Source organism: Ranitomeya imitator, chromosome 2 (genome assembly GCF_032444005.1).
Source record: "Ranitomeya imitator isolate aRanImi1 chromosome 2, aRanImi1.pri, whole genome shotgun sequence".
Classification (NCBI taxonomy): Eukaryota; Metazoa; Chordata; class Amphibia; order Anura; family Dendrobatidae; genus Ranitomeya; species Ranitomeya imitator.
Window position 1 is genome coordinate 666,378,580 of NC_091283.1, and position 15,972 is coordinate 666,394,551.

Genomic DNA, 15,972 nt, shown 5'->3' on the forward strand with positions numbered 1-15,972 from the left:
TATACTCGAGTCATTAAGTTTTCCCAGTTTTTTTGTGGCAAAATTGGGGGGGGTCGGCTTATACTCGAGTATATACGGTATATGTTTTCACATTCTTGTCCCGATGTTTTAAAATTGTATGCAGCACCTGTGGGGTTCAAAATGTTCACAAAATCTGCAAATTAATTCCTTACAGGTTCTGGTTTTCAAAATGGGGCAATCATGGGGGGGTTTCTGCTGTTCTAGCACCAGGATTATTGTAGCCAAATTTGCAATCCAAATAACAAATGGCACTTCGCTTCCGAGCTCTGGAGTGCGCTCAAGCAGACATTTTCCACCACATATTGGGTATTGTCATATTTGGGAGAAATTGTTTAAATTGTGAGATTCATTTTCTCATTTTGCCGATGGTGAAAATGACAGAAATGCAAATTAAAGCAACATTGTAGTGTAAAAATGTATTTTTTAAAAATCCTTTTCATACCAATTTGTTTTCATTCCTCTGAAGCACCTGAGCGGTTAAACTTCCAGGATGAATTTTTGAACCTCATTGAGGGGTGACATTTTTAAAATAGGGTCTTGTTGGACAGGCTAAGACCACGTGTACAGTTGAGTTATTGGTGAGTTTTTTACCTCAGTATTTGTAAGCCAAAAGCAGGAGTGGGTGATAAATGCAGAAGTGGTGACGTGTTTTTATTATAATTTTCTGCTGGCTCCTGGTTTTGGCTAACAAATACTGAGGTGAAGAACTCACCAAACAATCAATGTGCGCACGTGGCCTTACATGTCAGAAAACTCGAAGTCGTTTTAAAAGCTAGTGGCCCGTAAAAAAAAAAGTTTGTAGATTTCCTTGAACAAAATAATAATTGCTGATAATTAATTAAGGATGCAAAATATAAGGATGTTTAAAAAATGATGACGCAAAGTAGACACGTGGTAAGTATTATTTATTAACTACATTGTGTACTATGTCTATCTCATTTAACCCCTTTACCCCCAAGGGTGGTTTGCACGTTAATGACCGGGCCAATTTTTACAATTCTGACCACTGTCCCTTTATGAGGTTATAACTCTGGAATGCTTCAATGGATCCTGGTGATTCTGACATTGTTTTCTCGTGACATATTGTACTTCATGACAATGGTAAAAATTCTTTGATAGTACCTGCGTTTATTTGTGAAAAAAACTGAAATTTGGCGAAAATTATGAAAATTTCGCAATTTTCCAACTTTGAATTTTTATGCAATTAAATTACAGAGATATGTCACACAAAATACTTAATAAGTAACATTTCCCACATGTCTACTTTACATCAGCACAATTTTGGAACCAAAATTTTTTTTTGTTAGGGAGTTATAAGGGTTAAAAGTTGACCAGCAATTTCTCATTTCTACAACATTTTATTTTAGGGACCACATCTCATTTGAAGTCATTTTGAGGGGTCTATATGATAGAAAATACCCAAGTGTGACACCATTCTAAAAACTACACCCCTCAAGGTGCTCAAAACCATATTCAAGAAGTTTATTAACCCTTCTGGTGCTTCACAGGAATTTTTTGAATGTTTAAATAAAAATGAACATTTAACTTTTTTTCACAAAAAATTTAATTCAGCTCCAATTTGTTTTATTTTACCAAGGGTAACAGGAGAAAATGGACCCCAAACATTGTTGTACAATTTGTCCTGAGTATGCCAATACCCCACATGTGGGGGTAAACCACTGTTTGGGCGCATGGCAGAGCTTGGAAGCGAAGGAGTGCCATTTGACTTTTCAATGCAAAATTGACTGGAATTGAGATGGGACGCCATGTTTCGTTTGGAGAGCCCCTGATGTGGCTAAACATTGAAACCCCCCACAAGTGACACCATTTTGGAAAGTAGACCCCCTAAGGAACTTATCTAGAGGTGTGGTGAGCACTTTGACCCACCAAGTGCTTCACAGAAGTTTATAATGTAGAACCGTAAAAATAAAAAATCATATTTTTTCACAAAAATTATCTTTTCGCCCTTAATTTTTTATTTTCCCAAGGGTAAGAGAAGAAATTGGACATCAAAAGTTGTTGTACAATTTGTCCTGAGTACGCTGATACCCCATATGTGGGGGTAAACCACTGTTTGGGCGGATGGGAGAGCTCGGAAGGGAAGGAGCGCCGTTTGACTTTTCAAAGCAAAATTGACAGGAATTGAGATAGAACGCCGTGTTGCGTTTGAAGAGCCACTGATGTGCCTAAACATTGAAACCCCCCACAAGTGACACCATTTTGGAAAGTAGACCCCATTAGGAACTTATCTAGATGTGTGCTGAGCGCTTTGACCCACCAAGGGCTTCACAGAAGTTTATAATGGAGAGCCGTAAAAATAAAACAAAAATTTTTTCCCACAAAAATTATTTTTTAGCCCCCAGTATTGTATTTTCCCGAGGGTAACAGGAGAAATTCGACCCCACAATTTGTTGTCCAATTTGTCCTGAGTGCGCTGATACCCCATATGTGGGGGGTAACCACTGTTTGGGCGCATGGGAGGGCTTGGAAGGGAAGGAGCTCCATTTGGAATGAGGACTTAGATGGAATGGTCTGCAGGTGTCACATTGCATTTGCAGAGCCCCTAATGTACCTAAACAGTAGAAACCTCCCACAAGTGACACCATTTTGGAAACTAGACCCCCTAAGGAACTCATCTAGATGTGTTGTGAGAACTTTGAACCCCCAAGTGTTTCACTACAGTTTATAACGCAGAGCCGTGAAAATAAAAAATCTTTTTTTTTCCCACAAAAAATATGTTTTAGCCCCGAGTTTTGTATTTTCCCAAGGGTAACAGGAGAAATTGGACCCCAAAAGTTGTTGTCCTATTTGTCCTGAGTACGCTGATACCCCACATGTTGGGGTAAACCCCTGTTTGGGCACACGGGAGAGCTCGGAAGGGAAGAAGCACTGTTTTACTTTTTCAACGCAGAATTGGCTGGAATTGAGATCGGACGCCATGTCGCGTTTGGAGAGCCCCTGATGTGCCTTAAACAGTGGAAACCCCCCAATTATAACTGAAACCCTAATCCAAACACATCCCTAACCCTAATCCCAACAGTAACCCTAACCACACCTCTAACCCAGACACACCCCTAACCCTAATCCCAACCCTATTCCCAACCGTAAATGTAATCTAAACCCTGACTGTAACTTTAGCCCCAACCCAAACTGTAGCCCTAGCCCTAACCCTAGCCCTAACCCTAGCCCTAACCCTAATGGGAAAATGGAAATAAATACATTTGTTTAATTTTTCCCTAACTAAGGGGGTGATGAAGGGGGGTTTGATTTACTTTTATAGCGGGTTTTTTAGCGGATTTTTATGATTGGCAGCCGTCACACACTGAAAGACGCTTTTTATTGCAAAAAATATTTTTTGCGTTCCCACATTTTGAGAGCTATAATTTTTCTATATTTTGGTCCACAGAGTCATGTGAGGTCTTGTTTTTTGCGGGACGAGTTGACGTTTTTATTGGTAACATTTTCGGGCACGTGACATTTTTTGATCGCTTTTTATTCCGATTTTTGTGAGGCAGAATGACCAAAAACCAGCTATTCATGAATTTCTTTTGGGGGAGGCGTTTATACCGTTCCGCGTTTGGTAAAATTGATTAAGCAGTTTTATTCTTCGGGTCAGTACGATTACAGCGACACCTCATTTATATCATTTTTTTATGTTTTGGCGCTTTTACACGATAAAAACTATGTTATAGAAAAAATTCTCAGGACTATAACTTTTTTATTTTTTTGCTGATGTTGCTGTATGGCGGCTCGTTTTTTGCGGGACAAGATGACGTTTTCAGCGGTACCATGGTTATTTATATCTGTCTTTTTGATCGCGTGTTATTCCACTTTTTGTTCGGCGGTATGATAATAAAGCGTTGTTTTTTGCCTCGTTTTTTTTTTTTTTTCTTACGGTGTTTACTGAAGGGGTTAACTAGTGGGCCAGTTTTATAGGTCGGGCCGTTACGGACGCGGCGATACTAAATATGTTATTTTTTTTTTATTTATTTTTTTTAGATAAAGAAATGTATTTATGGGAATAATATTATTTTTTTTTTTTTCATTATTTTGGAATATTTTTTTATATTTTTTTTTACACATTTGAAAATTTTTTTTTTTTACTTTTTTACTTTGTCCCAGGGGAAGACATCACAGATCGGTGATCTGAGAGTTTGCACAGCACTCTGTCAGATCACTGATCTGACATGCAGCGCTGCAGCCTTCACAGTGCCTGCTCTGAGCAGGCTCTGTGAAGCCACCTCCCTCCCTGCAGGACCCGGATCCGCGGCCATCTTGGATCCGGGGCTCGAGCAGGGAGGGAGGGAGGTAAGACCCTTGCAGCAACGCGATCACATCGCGTTGCTGCGGGGGGCTCAGGGAAGCCCGCAGGGAGCCCCCTCCCTGCGGGAAGCTTCCCTATACCGCCGGCACATCGCGATCATCTTTGATCGCGGTGTGCCAGGGGTTAATGTGCCGGGGGCGTTCCGTGACCGCTCCTGGCACATAGTGCTGGATGTCAGCTGCGATAGGCAGCTGACACCCGGCCGCGATCGGCGGCACTCCCCCCGTGAGCGCCGCCGATCACGCTGGACGTACTATCCCGTCCATGGTCATAGGGGCCCACCCCACATGGACGGGATAGTACGTCCGATGTCAGAAAGGGGTTAAGGACATAAAAATCAAAGTTTGAAAATAGCTAATTTTTCTAAACTTTCGTAAACAATAGTCAATCATAGCGGCTTAAATATACCACAAACAAAGAAAAAAAAACAGAAAAGTCATGAAAAACAGATCATTGGCAAGGGAATCACTGACAGCGGGAGGGGTTAAATATTTGGAGGCAGACCTCATTTACATCTTGGATACATTTAATTCATTTAACTGCACTTTACAAAAATCAGGTAACTTATAGGGGTCCCTAATATATAGGCCCTCAAAACAGATTTGGTCCCTAAAAATTAAAATAAAATTTTTTTTTGAAAACTTGCTGGAAAATATCAGAATCATGGCTCGCTCACACTTGTGTATAACTCGGACTAGTGTAATATGATAAAAAAAAAATCAGATTGCACTCAGGCCAATGTTACTCAATGAGGCAGTGTATCTTTTCTCAGCTGTAATCAGCATGGGAAAAAAAAAAAATCACAGCGTGCTGAGATTGAAGTCAGAAATCGGATGGGTGTGAGAAAAAAAAGTGGATGCTAAACGGACAATCAGTATCACATCTAATACATTACAATTCTGTACACAGGAAATTATAAATGGTCCTGTAAAAGAGTAATAGCTGAGGAAAAAAACGGATTGCATACGGACAGCACAAGGATGGATGACGGGGGGAATCGTCCTACTCTCCTGGATGACAATGGGACCGATTATTTATACACTAGTGTGAGCGAGGCCTCACAGAGATTTTGTGGGATTCTGAATTCAAAAGTCATTTCCACAAAGTAACATGACGGGCTTAACAAATGGGGCTAGTCAGGAAGGTGAAAGCTGACTGACAGGAAGGAGTTACACACCAAGTTCACACCTGTGGGGCAAGACAAGACCCAGCACACAATCATTAAAGGGAACCTGTCACCCCGAAAATCGCGGGTGAGGTAAGCCCACCGGCATCAGGGGCTTATCTACAGCATTCTGTAATGCTGTAGATAAGCCCCCGATGTTACCTGAAAAAGGAGAAAAAGACGTTATATTATACTCACCCAGGGGCGGTCCCGCTGCTGGTCAGGTCAGATGGGCGTCTCTGGTCCAGCGCAGGCGTACTTTGCTCTGCCCTCTTGAGGGCAGAGGATAGTACTGCAGTGCGCAGGCGCCGGAAAGGTCAGAGGCCCGGCGCCTGCGCACTGCAGTACTTTGTCTGCCCTCAACAGGGCAGAGCAAAGTACGCCTGCGCCGGAGCCGTGGCTGAAGATCAGAAGAGGACGTCTTGTAATGAAGATGGGAGGCGCCGCAGCGGACCAGAGACGCTCATCTGACCTGACCAGCAGCGGGACCGCCCCTGAGTGAGTATAATATAACGTCTTTTTCTCCACCCTGCAAAACTCACCAGCTGCTGCAAGCCATATTCAGGGCCACTGCTTTCAGAGTATCAGTGCACAGCAGGCACAGGCCACATCTAGCTCCGTCTTGTCTAGAATGGAGTTGCTCCAGTGAGGCATGACGTCAAAGGAAAGGGAGGAGCCTCAAGAATTACACTGCTATGCTCTTAACAGGAAGTTGCTGTGCACGTGCGAGGGGAAGAGTGGAGTGAGGTGAAAATAAGAGGAGTGAGGGGAAAATGAGAGAAGTGAAAGGAAAACAATAGATGTGAGGGGGAAAATGAGAGGCGTGATGGGAAAATGAGAGAAGTGAGGTGCTGCTGCAGTATAAGGCTGTGTACAGAGAAGAGTGAGGCACTGCAGGTGGAGGCTGAGCATAAGGCCACATTCACACGTTCAGTATTCGGTATTTTACCTCAGTATTTATAAGCCAAAACCATGAGTGGGAGAAAAATACAGAAGTGGTGAGGTGTTTCTAATATACGTTTCCTCTGATTATTTTACTCCAAGTTTTAGCTTACAAATACAGAGGTAAAATATTGCAATGTCCATTAACAAGGCTCAGGGACAGTCTTTGAAAGTAGTAGGGATCGATTTACAATCTCCATGTTTTTCGTGGTCAACTTTACGTGGCCTGTTCAAGAGTTGAAACTGTCAAAAATCTGTTTATATCTGCACCGGAAGGAAAAGCTAAAAATGTTGTTTAGCAAAAAGCTCTTGAATGAGTTGAATATAAAATACTATCAATACTTGAGTAATCATTTAGTTAATTTGTGCTGCAAATCTGTAGTGTTGAATATACGATGTGAAATGTTTTTATGTGCAATATAATCATTACAATTTGATATAACTAACCACAGTTAGGTACTATGCCCGGGCAACGCTGGGCTCTTCAGCTAGTATGCAATAAAAATGAGCACTTTTCGTCAGTGCACCAGATCGCGCTTACAGCCAGCTTAGACCAAGCCCCGGCCTGTGTGTTATCAGTATGGCACCTGTCTTTGTTGTCCTCTCCTCACCAGACGACACGCACGACATGTGTGCTGTCCCTTATTTCACAGACCTACTGATTTAAATAAGCGAGTCGGACCCATGACTCAGATAAATAACAGACGTGTCTTGTTATTTTGTGAACGCTCAGTCTGTAAAAAAACACATGAGGTGTCAACCAGCCCATAGCCTATGATGGGTATGTGTTCTGTCCATGAAAGACGTGAATGGAAAATGTAGACTTCTGAATGCGGCCTTATTGCGCGCTAGTCTGTCAGTAAAGTGCTGATTGCTTTATCTGCATGCTTCTGAACATTTGTCTCCATTACAGTATAGGAGACTTTAGTAGTTGTAAATGAAAACTTACAAAACACCTCGCCCAGCAGAAACATAATGGCTCCTGTAGGATCTCTGCTATAGTGAAGTAATGGAAAATTCTCACAGGCTCTGCTCCATTAGTTTACCAAGTCCTTGTCTTGCAATGGTCTCGCCTGTTCATTTCTCATTCTCTCTCTCCATCTCTAACTCCATCACAGCAGAGTATAGCCACAGCATCACAGAGTATGTCGCCAACCCCTGCCACAGCATCACATAGTAAGTCAGCGACCCCCGCCACAGCAGCACAGAGTACGTCCACGACTTCACCATTGCAACACAGAGTATGTCAGCGACTCCCGACACAGCAGCACATAGTACGTAAGCGACCAGACACAGCATTACAGAGTACATCATCGACCTCCGCCACAGCAGCACAGAGTATGTCAGCAGCCCCTGCCACAGCAGCACAGAGTATGTCAGCAGCCCCTGCCACAGCAGCACAGAGTGCGTCAGCGACCTCCGCCACAGCGGCAGAGTGCGTCCACCACCCCCGCCACAGCAGCAGAGTGCGTCTGCGACCCCGCCATAGCAGCACAGAGCGTGTCTACAACCCCACCACAGCAGCACAGCATGTGTCCGCGACCCTGCCACAGCAGCACAGAGTGTGTCTGCAACCCCACCACAGCAGCACAGAGTGCGTCTGCGACCCCACCACAGCTGCACAGAGTGCATCAGTTACCCCATGACAGCAGCTAAGTGCGTTCGCGACACCCATCACAGCAGCACAGACTGAGATAGAGAGAGACAGATACAGGGAGACACAGAGAGAGAGAGAGAGATATGTACGTATGAGTTGTTGATGTATAAGAGAGACAAACAGTCTGTCTCTATGATAAGGGACATGTTTGTGCTTTGGGGTGGCCTGTGGGCATCTCTTTCCTTGGTTTCTCTGGCATCGAGCAGGAAGATAAGACTCTGCCTACAGGCCTGTCCCAGAGCACGGGCATATCATTAGCTGAAAACCTCTAACACTGATTACACAAGAACCACAAGACTGATTTCATAACCCAGGTATTATTCAATCAGTGTAATGGTGCCAATCTGACAGTGTCTGTAGTTTCCTGAGCACAATCCTGCTGACAGGTTCTCTTTAATAAAATGGCGAAAAAAGGAAAGTATTGTGGAATGCTTATTTAAATAAAGTCAGTTTTGTTTTAAGACACCCCAAGACTAGCACCAACTTCCCCCCCTTCACCACCACCACCACCATAATCCCGATTGCTATCAAACAAGAGCAATGGGAAAAGCCAAGAGTCATAGGATTTGCCAGATTACAGAGTACATCATCGACCCCCGCCACAGCAGCACAGAGTATGTCAGCAGCCCCTGCCACAGCAGCACAGAGTATGTCAGCAGCCCCTGCCACAGCAGCACAGAGTGCGTCAGCGACCTCCGCCACAGCGGCAGAGTGGCGGTGGTGTCCATGGATCGATAAACATTAACCCTGATGACATATCCTGATGGAGCTATATCCTGATATCAGCCCTCAGTTGTCTATTTTTAGGTTTGCTTGTTACACATGATGAAGGTGATAACTAGTGGGGGTAATAATTCAAATAGATTGCTGAAAACTTCAATGTATGTTCTATTGTAAATACCAATTTCCTAAGATGAGTGAAAAGCACCAGAAAAGGGACAGTACCTCCTGCATCTCTTGTTCTTCTTCCGACACAGCAGCATTAGCAGAGATGATTGGGGTCCACCTGAGACAATCTTGATCCAAAACATTTACCCGAGGTTGAGACTTCACTTTTAACATGCAACTTTCCATGAGGTTTTCCCGAAGGATAATAACAAATCTGTAATAAAATATTTATAGAATATTACAAGTAAAGACATCAGTGTGTGCAACTAAAATTTAGTGTAACACCTCCCTAGAGCCTTGCAACCCTCCGCACATTCTGGGGTCAATTGTCCCAATGAAGGGACAAGGACAGAAGCAGCCAATACAGAGATAGCTTTGGCTGTTTCTCAGTGACCTGGGTATTCCATGGATAATTATTATTATTTTTTAATATTATTATTTATTTATATAGCACCATTATTTCCATGGTGCTGTACATGAGAAAGGGGTTACGTACAGAGTTACAGACATCATTAACAGTAAACAAATTTACAATGACAGACTGGTACAGAGGGGAGAGGACCCTGTCCTTGTGGACTTACATTCTATGGGATAATGGGAAAGAGACAAAAGGTCGGTGGTGCTGCAGCTCTGGTGGTGGTAGGCGGCAGCTCTGGTGGTGGTGAGGCGGCAGCTCTGGTGGTGGGGAGGCGGCAGCTTGGGTGGTGGGGAGGCGGCAGAATGGTTATAGCAGGCTTGTAGGCTTTCATGAAGAGATGGGTTTTCAAGTTCCGTCTGAAGGATCCTAGGGTGGTGGATAATCGGACGTGTTGAGGCATGGAATTCCAGAGGATGAGGGATATTCGGGAGAAATCCTGGAGGTGGTTGTGTGAAGAACGAATAAGTGTGGAGGAGAGTAGGAGGTATTGGGAGGATTGAAGATTATGTGAGGGAAGATATTGGTAGATTAGTTCAGAGATATAGGGAGGGGACAGGTTGTGGATGACTTTGTAGATCAGTGTTAGTAGTTTGAACTGTATTCGTTGGGGAATTGGGAGCCAGTGGAAGGATTTGCAGATAATGTGATGCATAAAGCAGCAGAAAGCCATCTCTGGCCTAAGAGCTCACCTGTCTCCTCTCTTGTCTATCATGTTGAGATGTTGCAGGGTAGTGGCGATGTCATGAGGACACATCCCGGTCGCCTGACTTACACCTTTTACGCTTAGCTGTTTCTCCTGATGAGCAGACAGATAATCTATGATGACACTCTTCCAGTAAGCCAGATAGGAGAGGCGTCCTAAGTCTGATAAGGGCTTCTCAGGAGAGCCTGTCTGTCCCTCACAGCGTGATAATAAGTAACCTATAGAAAGACTGAATATGTTAGGAGTGTAAAAACAGCAACATTTGCACATGACTGTCAAGCAGAAACATTTCATCATATAACTAAATCAGATCATTGCTCCAAAGAGAGGCCTCACCATTCATAGGAAAACCTTGAGTAGACTCACACAAAGGTTAATGTCAGGTCTGAACCTTCCGGTTGTTCCCTGAGGCATCAGTATATTCTGCACATCCTAATCTACCCAATTTGGACAATGATGAGGTATCCACAGAATATAATAATGAGAAACACTATTTCAGAAAGGCCAGAAACTTCCAACTATAACCACCATAACTTTGGACCTGGACATTTCGGAAACCTTAGGCTAGAATCACCCAGAGTAGTTATTATACAGGTTGATCTGGATCCGCCACAAAATCTTTGACCAAAAAAATTTCAGATACTCTTTAAATTATTATTTGAGTTATTAATTTCAACAGAAAAGCCACTCTGCAGTTCACATGGTGGTTTCCATCTGTATGGCATCCATATTGCATTTGTTTTTATACATAAGTTTCCATCTGTTAATAATTTTTCAGTATGAATTGTATGCTATACAGATGTAGTTTTGTGTATCCACAGACTTAAATGGGCAAAATACAGCAGAGATATTTTGTACACAGACATTTAGTCTGTATGAAAAGATGGATCTGAACTGCCTAATTGAATAGCATTGGTCAGAGAGCATTCTAAGTTATGTCCGTATTTCCTACAGACAATCAGAGGACCTGTCACCAGTGGCCAGTTTTTGCTCTTATTTTACTCTTGCTAGTACAAGGTCTATAATGTTTGTTTTATTTATTAGCTGTCATTTTTTTGTCCGCCACTTTCAGAGATCTGGAACAGTTTATTTTGTGCTAATTGTTATAGTCTATCTTCTATTTTAGGTGGCATGGCTAACATGATTCTCTTGGGGTGCTTCTTTAAGATGCACTGTATTATTACCCTTTGAGTATCACCCCCTTCCTTAGCAAACTCCATAAAAATTAGCCCATGTATCTGGAACCATATTGCAAATTAATAAAAAAAAAGAAAAAAGTGGAATACTTAGAGCAGCAGAAATAAAATGATCTGGCGACAGGTCCTCTTTAAATCCTCATTGTTTAATCATGTAACTTTGACATTCTAACATAGTAGTCTCACTTACGACCTAACAAGTTAAGGGGAATCTCTCATGTCCCCAAATGCTATTAACCTGAAGATATAAATTCAATCTACAGGTTAAGTAGTGATGTAAAGCTGCCTGGCCACCACTTAATGAGCGGCAATCAGGAGGATATTATCTTTCTTCCTACCGGCAGCCTCCGGCCTTCAGTCATAGAGGCGCAGCTCAATCACCACTCAGTAAATAGTGAGTGGCAGTTGTAATCACACTCCGACACTGACTGACAGCTGACTCTGCAGCATATCAGTGTTGAGCTGGCTGTCAGTCACTGCAAGGGGCGCAGATACAGCTGTCGCTCACTATACACTGAGTGGTGACTGAATATGCGCAGGTCGTGCCTCTATGACTGAAAGCTGGAGGCCGCCGGGAAGAATAAAGGTAATTTCATTTAAGTGGGGGGGCATCTTTAGACTGCTAATAACCTGAAGATTAATCCCATATCTGCAGGTTAACAGTGCTTGCGAACATGATTGGTTCCCTTTAAAAAGAAAAAAAATACATGGTACTAAAATGTACACTTTCAAAACTTTATTGGATGAAAAGTAATCTCTCATATAAAAACATAAATCATTTGTTTCCAATGATAATGTTTTACAAAAATGCTGTATAGCAAACTATCAGCGTGCAGTCTTTACCCAGTGAACAGATCACTAACCGAGGTGACTAGTAACATAGGTATCAAGTAGTAATCGAATGGAGAGGACTTTTAATAAGAGGTAAGTTGCTTGCTTTTACAAGTGGTTCGGTAATGGGTGTGGGTGTTGTCTCAACTTACTAAATGGTTAAAATTGCATTCACAAGACTGCTGCTTATTAGATACGCTTATAATACTGTCTTGCATACACACGATGAGATTAACATCCGCATTAGTTTATACAATGTCACACAATCTAATTAAACCATTCAGCAGGTTATGTTCCAAAAAAAGGTAAAGTCAGAGAGTGACAGTGCAAGGCTGGGACAATGAGAGACCGCTACAGGCTGTCACTTAGAGGGGACACTCCAGGGGGGAAGGTATCTGACCTTCTGTAATTACCCGAAGTCCCCCTAATTACAAATGCACAAGATCTAACAATCAGAGAACACAACTTAAAATATTAAAACCAGGCAGTGTAAGATTATCGGAATTAATGGCAATGATGCAGCAATCCAGGCTCACGTCAAATATACATTTACTGAAAAGAATCAACCTTGCTTTAGATTATTCATGTATTTTAGACGGCACAATCTCAGGCACACATTCTGCAGGCAGACAAAAGAGCCGCAGCTGATGCACACAAGCCGCCAAGACTAGCTTATGCTAGGGATCCTGACATCCTGAAGAAGACAGGAGAGGGAGGTGGGAAAGGAAGACCTGCATTCCCAGGGTAAGAAGTCACACTCAATGTAGATCGTTTCTTAAGGTATGCTTCCGATTCTGCATCATCTCTGGAGAATACATGGCCTGCTGATTGCAGACAATAAATAACATAGATCTCACATTCCCCTCCATCCAGGAATAGAGCAGCAGCTTTCTCCCACATGCATAACTAACGGAGATGTCGCATGGTAGAGTAGACGGTGAATGCACAAAACAAATCTACTTCTCTATGTACGTACAGAAGTTATGCATTTCATGCAACACATCGCTATCCCCAGTAAAAGTAGATTATTTCCTCCTGTTTTTCGCTAATTGTTTTCTTCTGTAATTGGCCAGATCACATGTGTAAACTGGGGAACATTATTCATTTGAATGGTCAGCAGGCAATGCCACATTTCCCTAGAATTCTAAAGATGGTGAAGGGCATCAGTAGATTTCTAATTGCCAAAATGCTACAGTAAATTAACAGGTTGTCATGAAGACGTCATGCTTTTACAGGGTAAATATCCCACAGTGGATAATTGTTCTTATAATTCCCTTAACAACATGATCTGACCATATAAACGTATAAAAGAGAAATTGCACAGTTCCGACACAATGGAACATTGTGCCCCCTGCACCGTACTCATCCTGCAGAGCAGGGAGAGTGATTACAGCATGCTCATGGTATTGTGGGGGGGGAGTGGGGGGGAGGGAGGGGTGTACTGCTCACAAAAAAAAACATAAATTTAATATGCCGCAGGTTGACAGTTTTTTGCCCCCAATGTCTTAATAATTTTAAGATACTGAGTCACCCTACAAAGTGTTGCGAAGAATGCCCCTTCCAAATCATTGGCCTATGCCAACTCAGCCGTCTGGTGAGTAAAATGATGACTGGACATCTAATTACGTAATTTCTTCAAACTAAAAGATCATCTTTGCGATCAGTACATCTCCCGTGTGGACAATACGGGAAACAGACGATTGCAGCAGCAGTTGTTCTTCCTCAGACATGGTCTTACACGAGTATTGATTGATTTGTGCAATCGCTATGTCATTACCTGCTGCTAAGTACAAAGTCATTAAGCTATAATTGAGCAGGGATAGACCGCCTCCCTCTGAAGATCCATCTAGATGTTACAAGAGTCGAATTCCGAAACTGCCATCATCAAGAAGCTTCTAAAGTCAGTATCCATGACAACACACTTCGCACATTGTGCGGAAAATAAAGACTAATACATGTGGTGTTACTCTTCTTACAGCAGTAATGTCGCTTGTTGGGTGATAATTACGGAATCTTTACAGTGACCATATCAATCATGGTAAACTGGCCTTCCTACCCAAGAAGGCCACCACGATGATGGGTTTATGCTCTTCACAGCTCATCCTAAAATACCGATTCTGTTCTACAAGCTGTATATTAAAAGGTTTCTGATCAAACAGTGACATCTCCACAATAGTATGTCATTGCTAGAAGATACCCGGGTCAGCAGAAGGAAACTTACACAGAAGCAAACCGCTCCACAATCAGTACAGCTACATGAAACATGTTCAGTTCTTGTTATGACATTAGCCACCACACCATTGTTTCTAATAGCATCACCTTTGCTTCTCCACAGGGTTTGAAGTGAAGAACTTACTAAAGTCAATAAGGAACCTTCCAAATCCCTGTCGCTGGTACTGAGGCAATATCATAATACATGACACATTGTATTTCTGCTGGCAAAGTTTCTCCTGCGAAAAAAAGAAAAGAACAGTCAGTAAAATATACACAATTATGAGTATTATTCAAAACATTTGGATATGTTGCTTTGTTTCATTTCCATCATTTCTAGAGGGAACAAAGAGAATTTAGAGGTACGGGCAATAAAACTTTGGCATCGGTCATTGCATGATCAGGAGCAGCAACTGCCAGCTTACTGACCTCTTCTCCATACAATGGAAGACACATTGCATCATGCCCAGTGCACAGTGGGGGGTGGGCTACTGCGAATGCACCCCCATTCAGGACTAACACAGAATCAGTCTTAGCTACAGCTGTAACCCTACCTTTGAGAAGTATCCAACCAAATGACATCCCTTCATATCATTTTTGGTAAGGACATAGAAAAGGAAGGGTTCAACATCATAATAGAGTGTTTTGTGATCCAGGAAGAGCTTGGCTAACAAACACAAATTTTGGCAATAAATTTTGCTGATGTTCCCATCCACCTGAAAAGGAAAAAAGTGATATCCAATTATCTGTACACGCAAGTAACAGTCACACTGCTCACACACACTATACAAAAGGCTGGTCCGCTCTCCAGACACTGAACACTTGTATTTCCCATGCACTAACAACTCTGGAGCATCTTTTCTAGCAGCTCTATGTTGTAACATTCTTCTGGGGTTTTATTTCTCCTAGACATATCAAGAAATTGACAACTTTGTGTTACCACAGTTTGGGGCACCTCCCTACACAGTCTGACAACAAGGGGAATGGTAACACCTATTTGTCAGATTGATAATCCATTAAGGGTAGTGATGAGCGAGTGTACTCGTTGCTCGGGTTTTCCCGAGCACGCTCGGGTGATCTCCGAGTATTTGTTAGTGTTCGGAGATTTAGTTTTCATCACCTCAGCTGAATGATTTACAGCTATTAGCCAGGCTGAGCACATGGGGGGTTGCCTGGTTGCTAGGGTATCCCCACATGTAATCAAGCTGGCTAGTAGCTGTAAATCATTCAGCTGCCGCAATGAAAACTTAATCTCCAAACACTAACAAATACTTGGAGATCAATGATATATTTGCTCATCACTAATTAACCCCTTCATGACCGTGGGATTTTTCGTTTTTCCGTGTTCGTTCTTCACTCCCCTCCTTCCCAGAGCCATAACTTTTTTATTTTTCTGTCAATTTGGCCATGTGAGGGCTTATTTTTTCCGGGACGAGTTGTACTTTTGAACGACATCATTGGTTTTACCATGTCATGTACTAGAAAACGGGAAAAAAATTCCAAGTGCGGTGAAATTGCAAAAAAAGTGCAATCCCACACTTGTTTTTTGCTTGGCTTTTTTGCTAGGTTCACTAAATGCTAAAACTGACCTGCCATTATGATTCTCCAGGTCATTA

General features: G+C 42.5%; 1 protein-coding gene across 2 annotated transcripts in view; it reads right to left on the minus strand.

The window, feature by feature from the left end:
- Positions 1 to 15,972, minus strand: part of KAT6B (lysine acetyltransferase 6B) — a 259,060-nt gene that overhangs the window by 39,044 nt on the left and 204,044 nt on the right. For both annotated transcript variants that reach the window (XM_069752999.1, XM_069752998.1), the window contains exons 11-14: positions 14,911 to 15,072; positions 14,502 to 14,595; positions 10,105 to 10,336; positions 9,055 to 9,211 (exon numbers count right to left, since the gene is read on the minus strand). In XM_069752999.1, the coding sequence (XP_069609100.1) occupies positions 9,055 to 9,211; positions 10,105 to 10,336; positions 14,502 to 14,595; positions 14,911 to 15,072 (645 nt within the window). The remainder of the gene's footprint in view (positions 1 to 9,054; positions 9,212 to 10,104; positions 10,337 to 14,501; positions 14,596 to 14,910; positions 15,073 to 15,972) is intronic.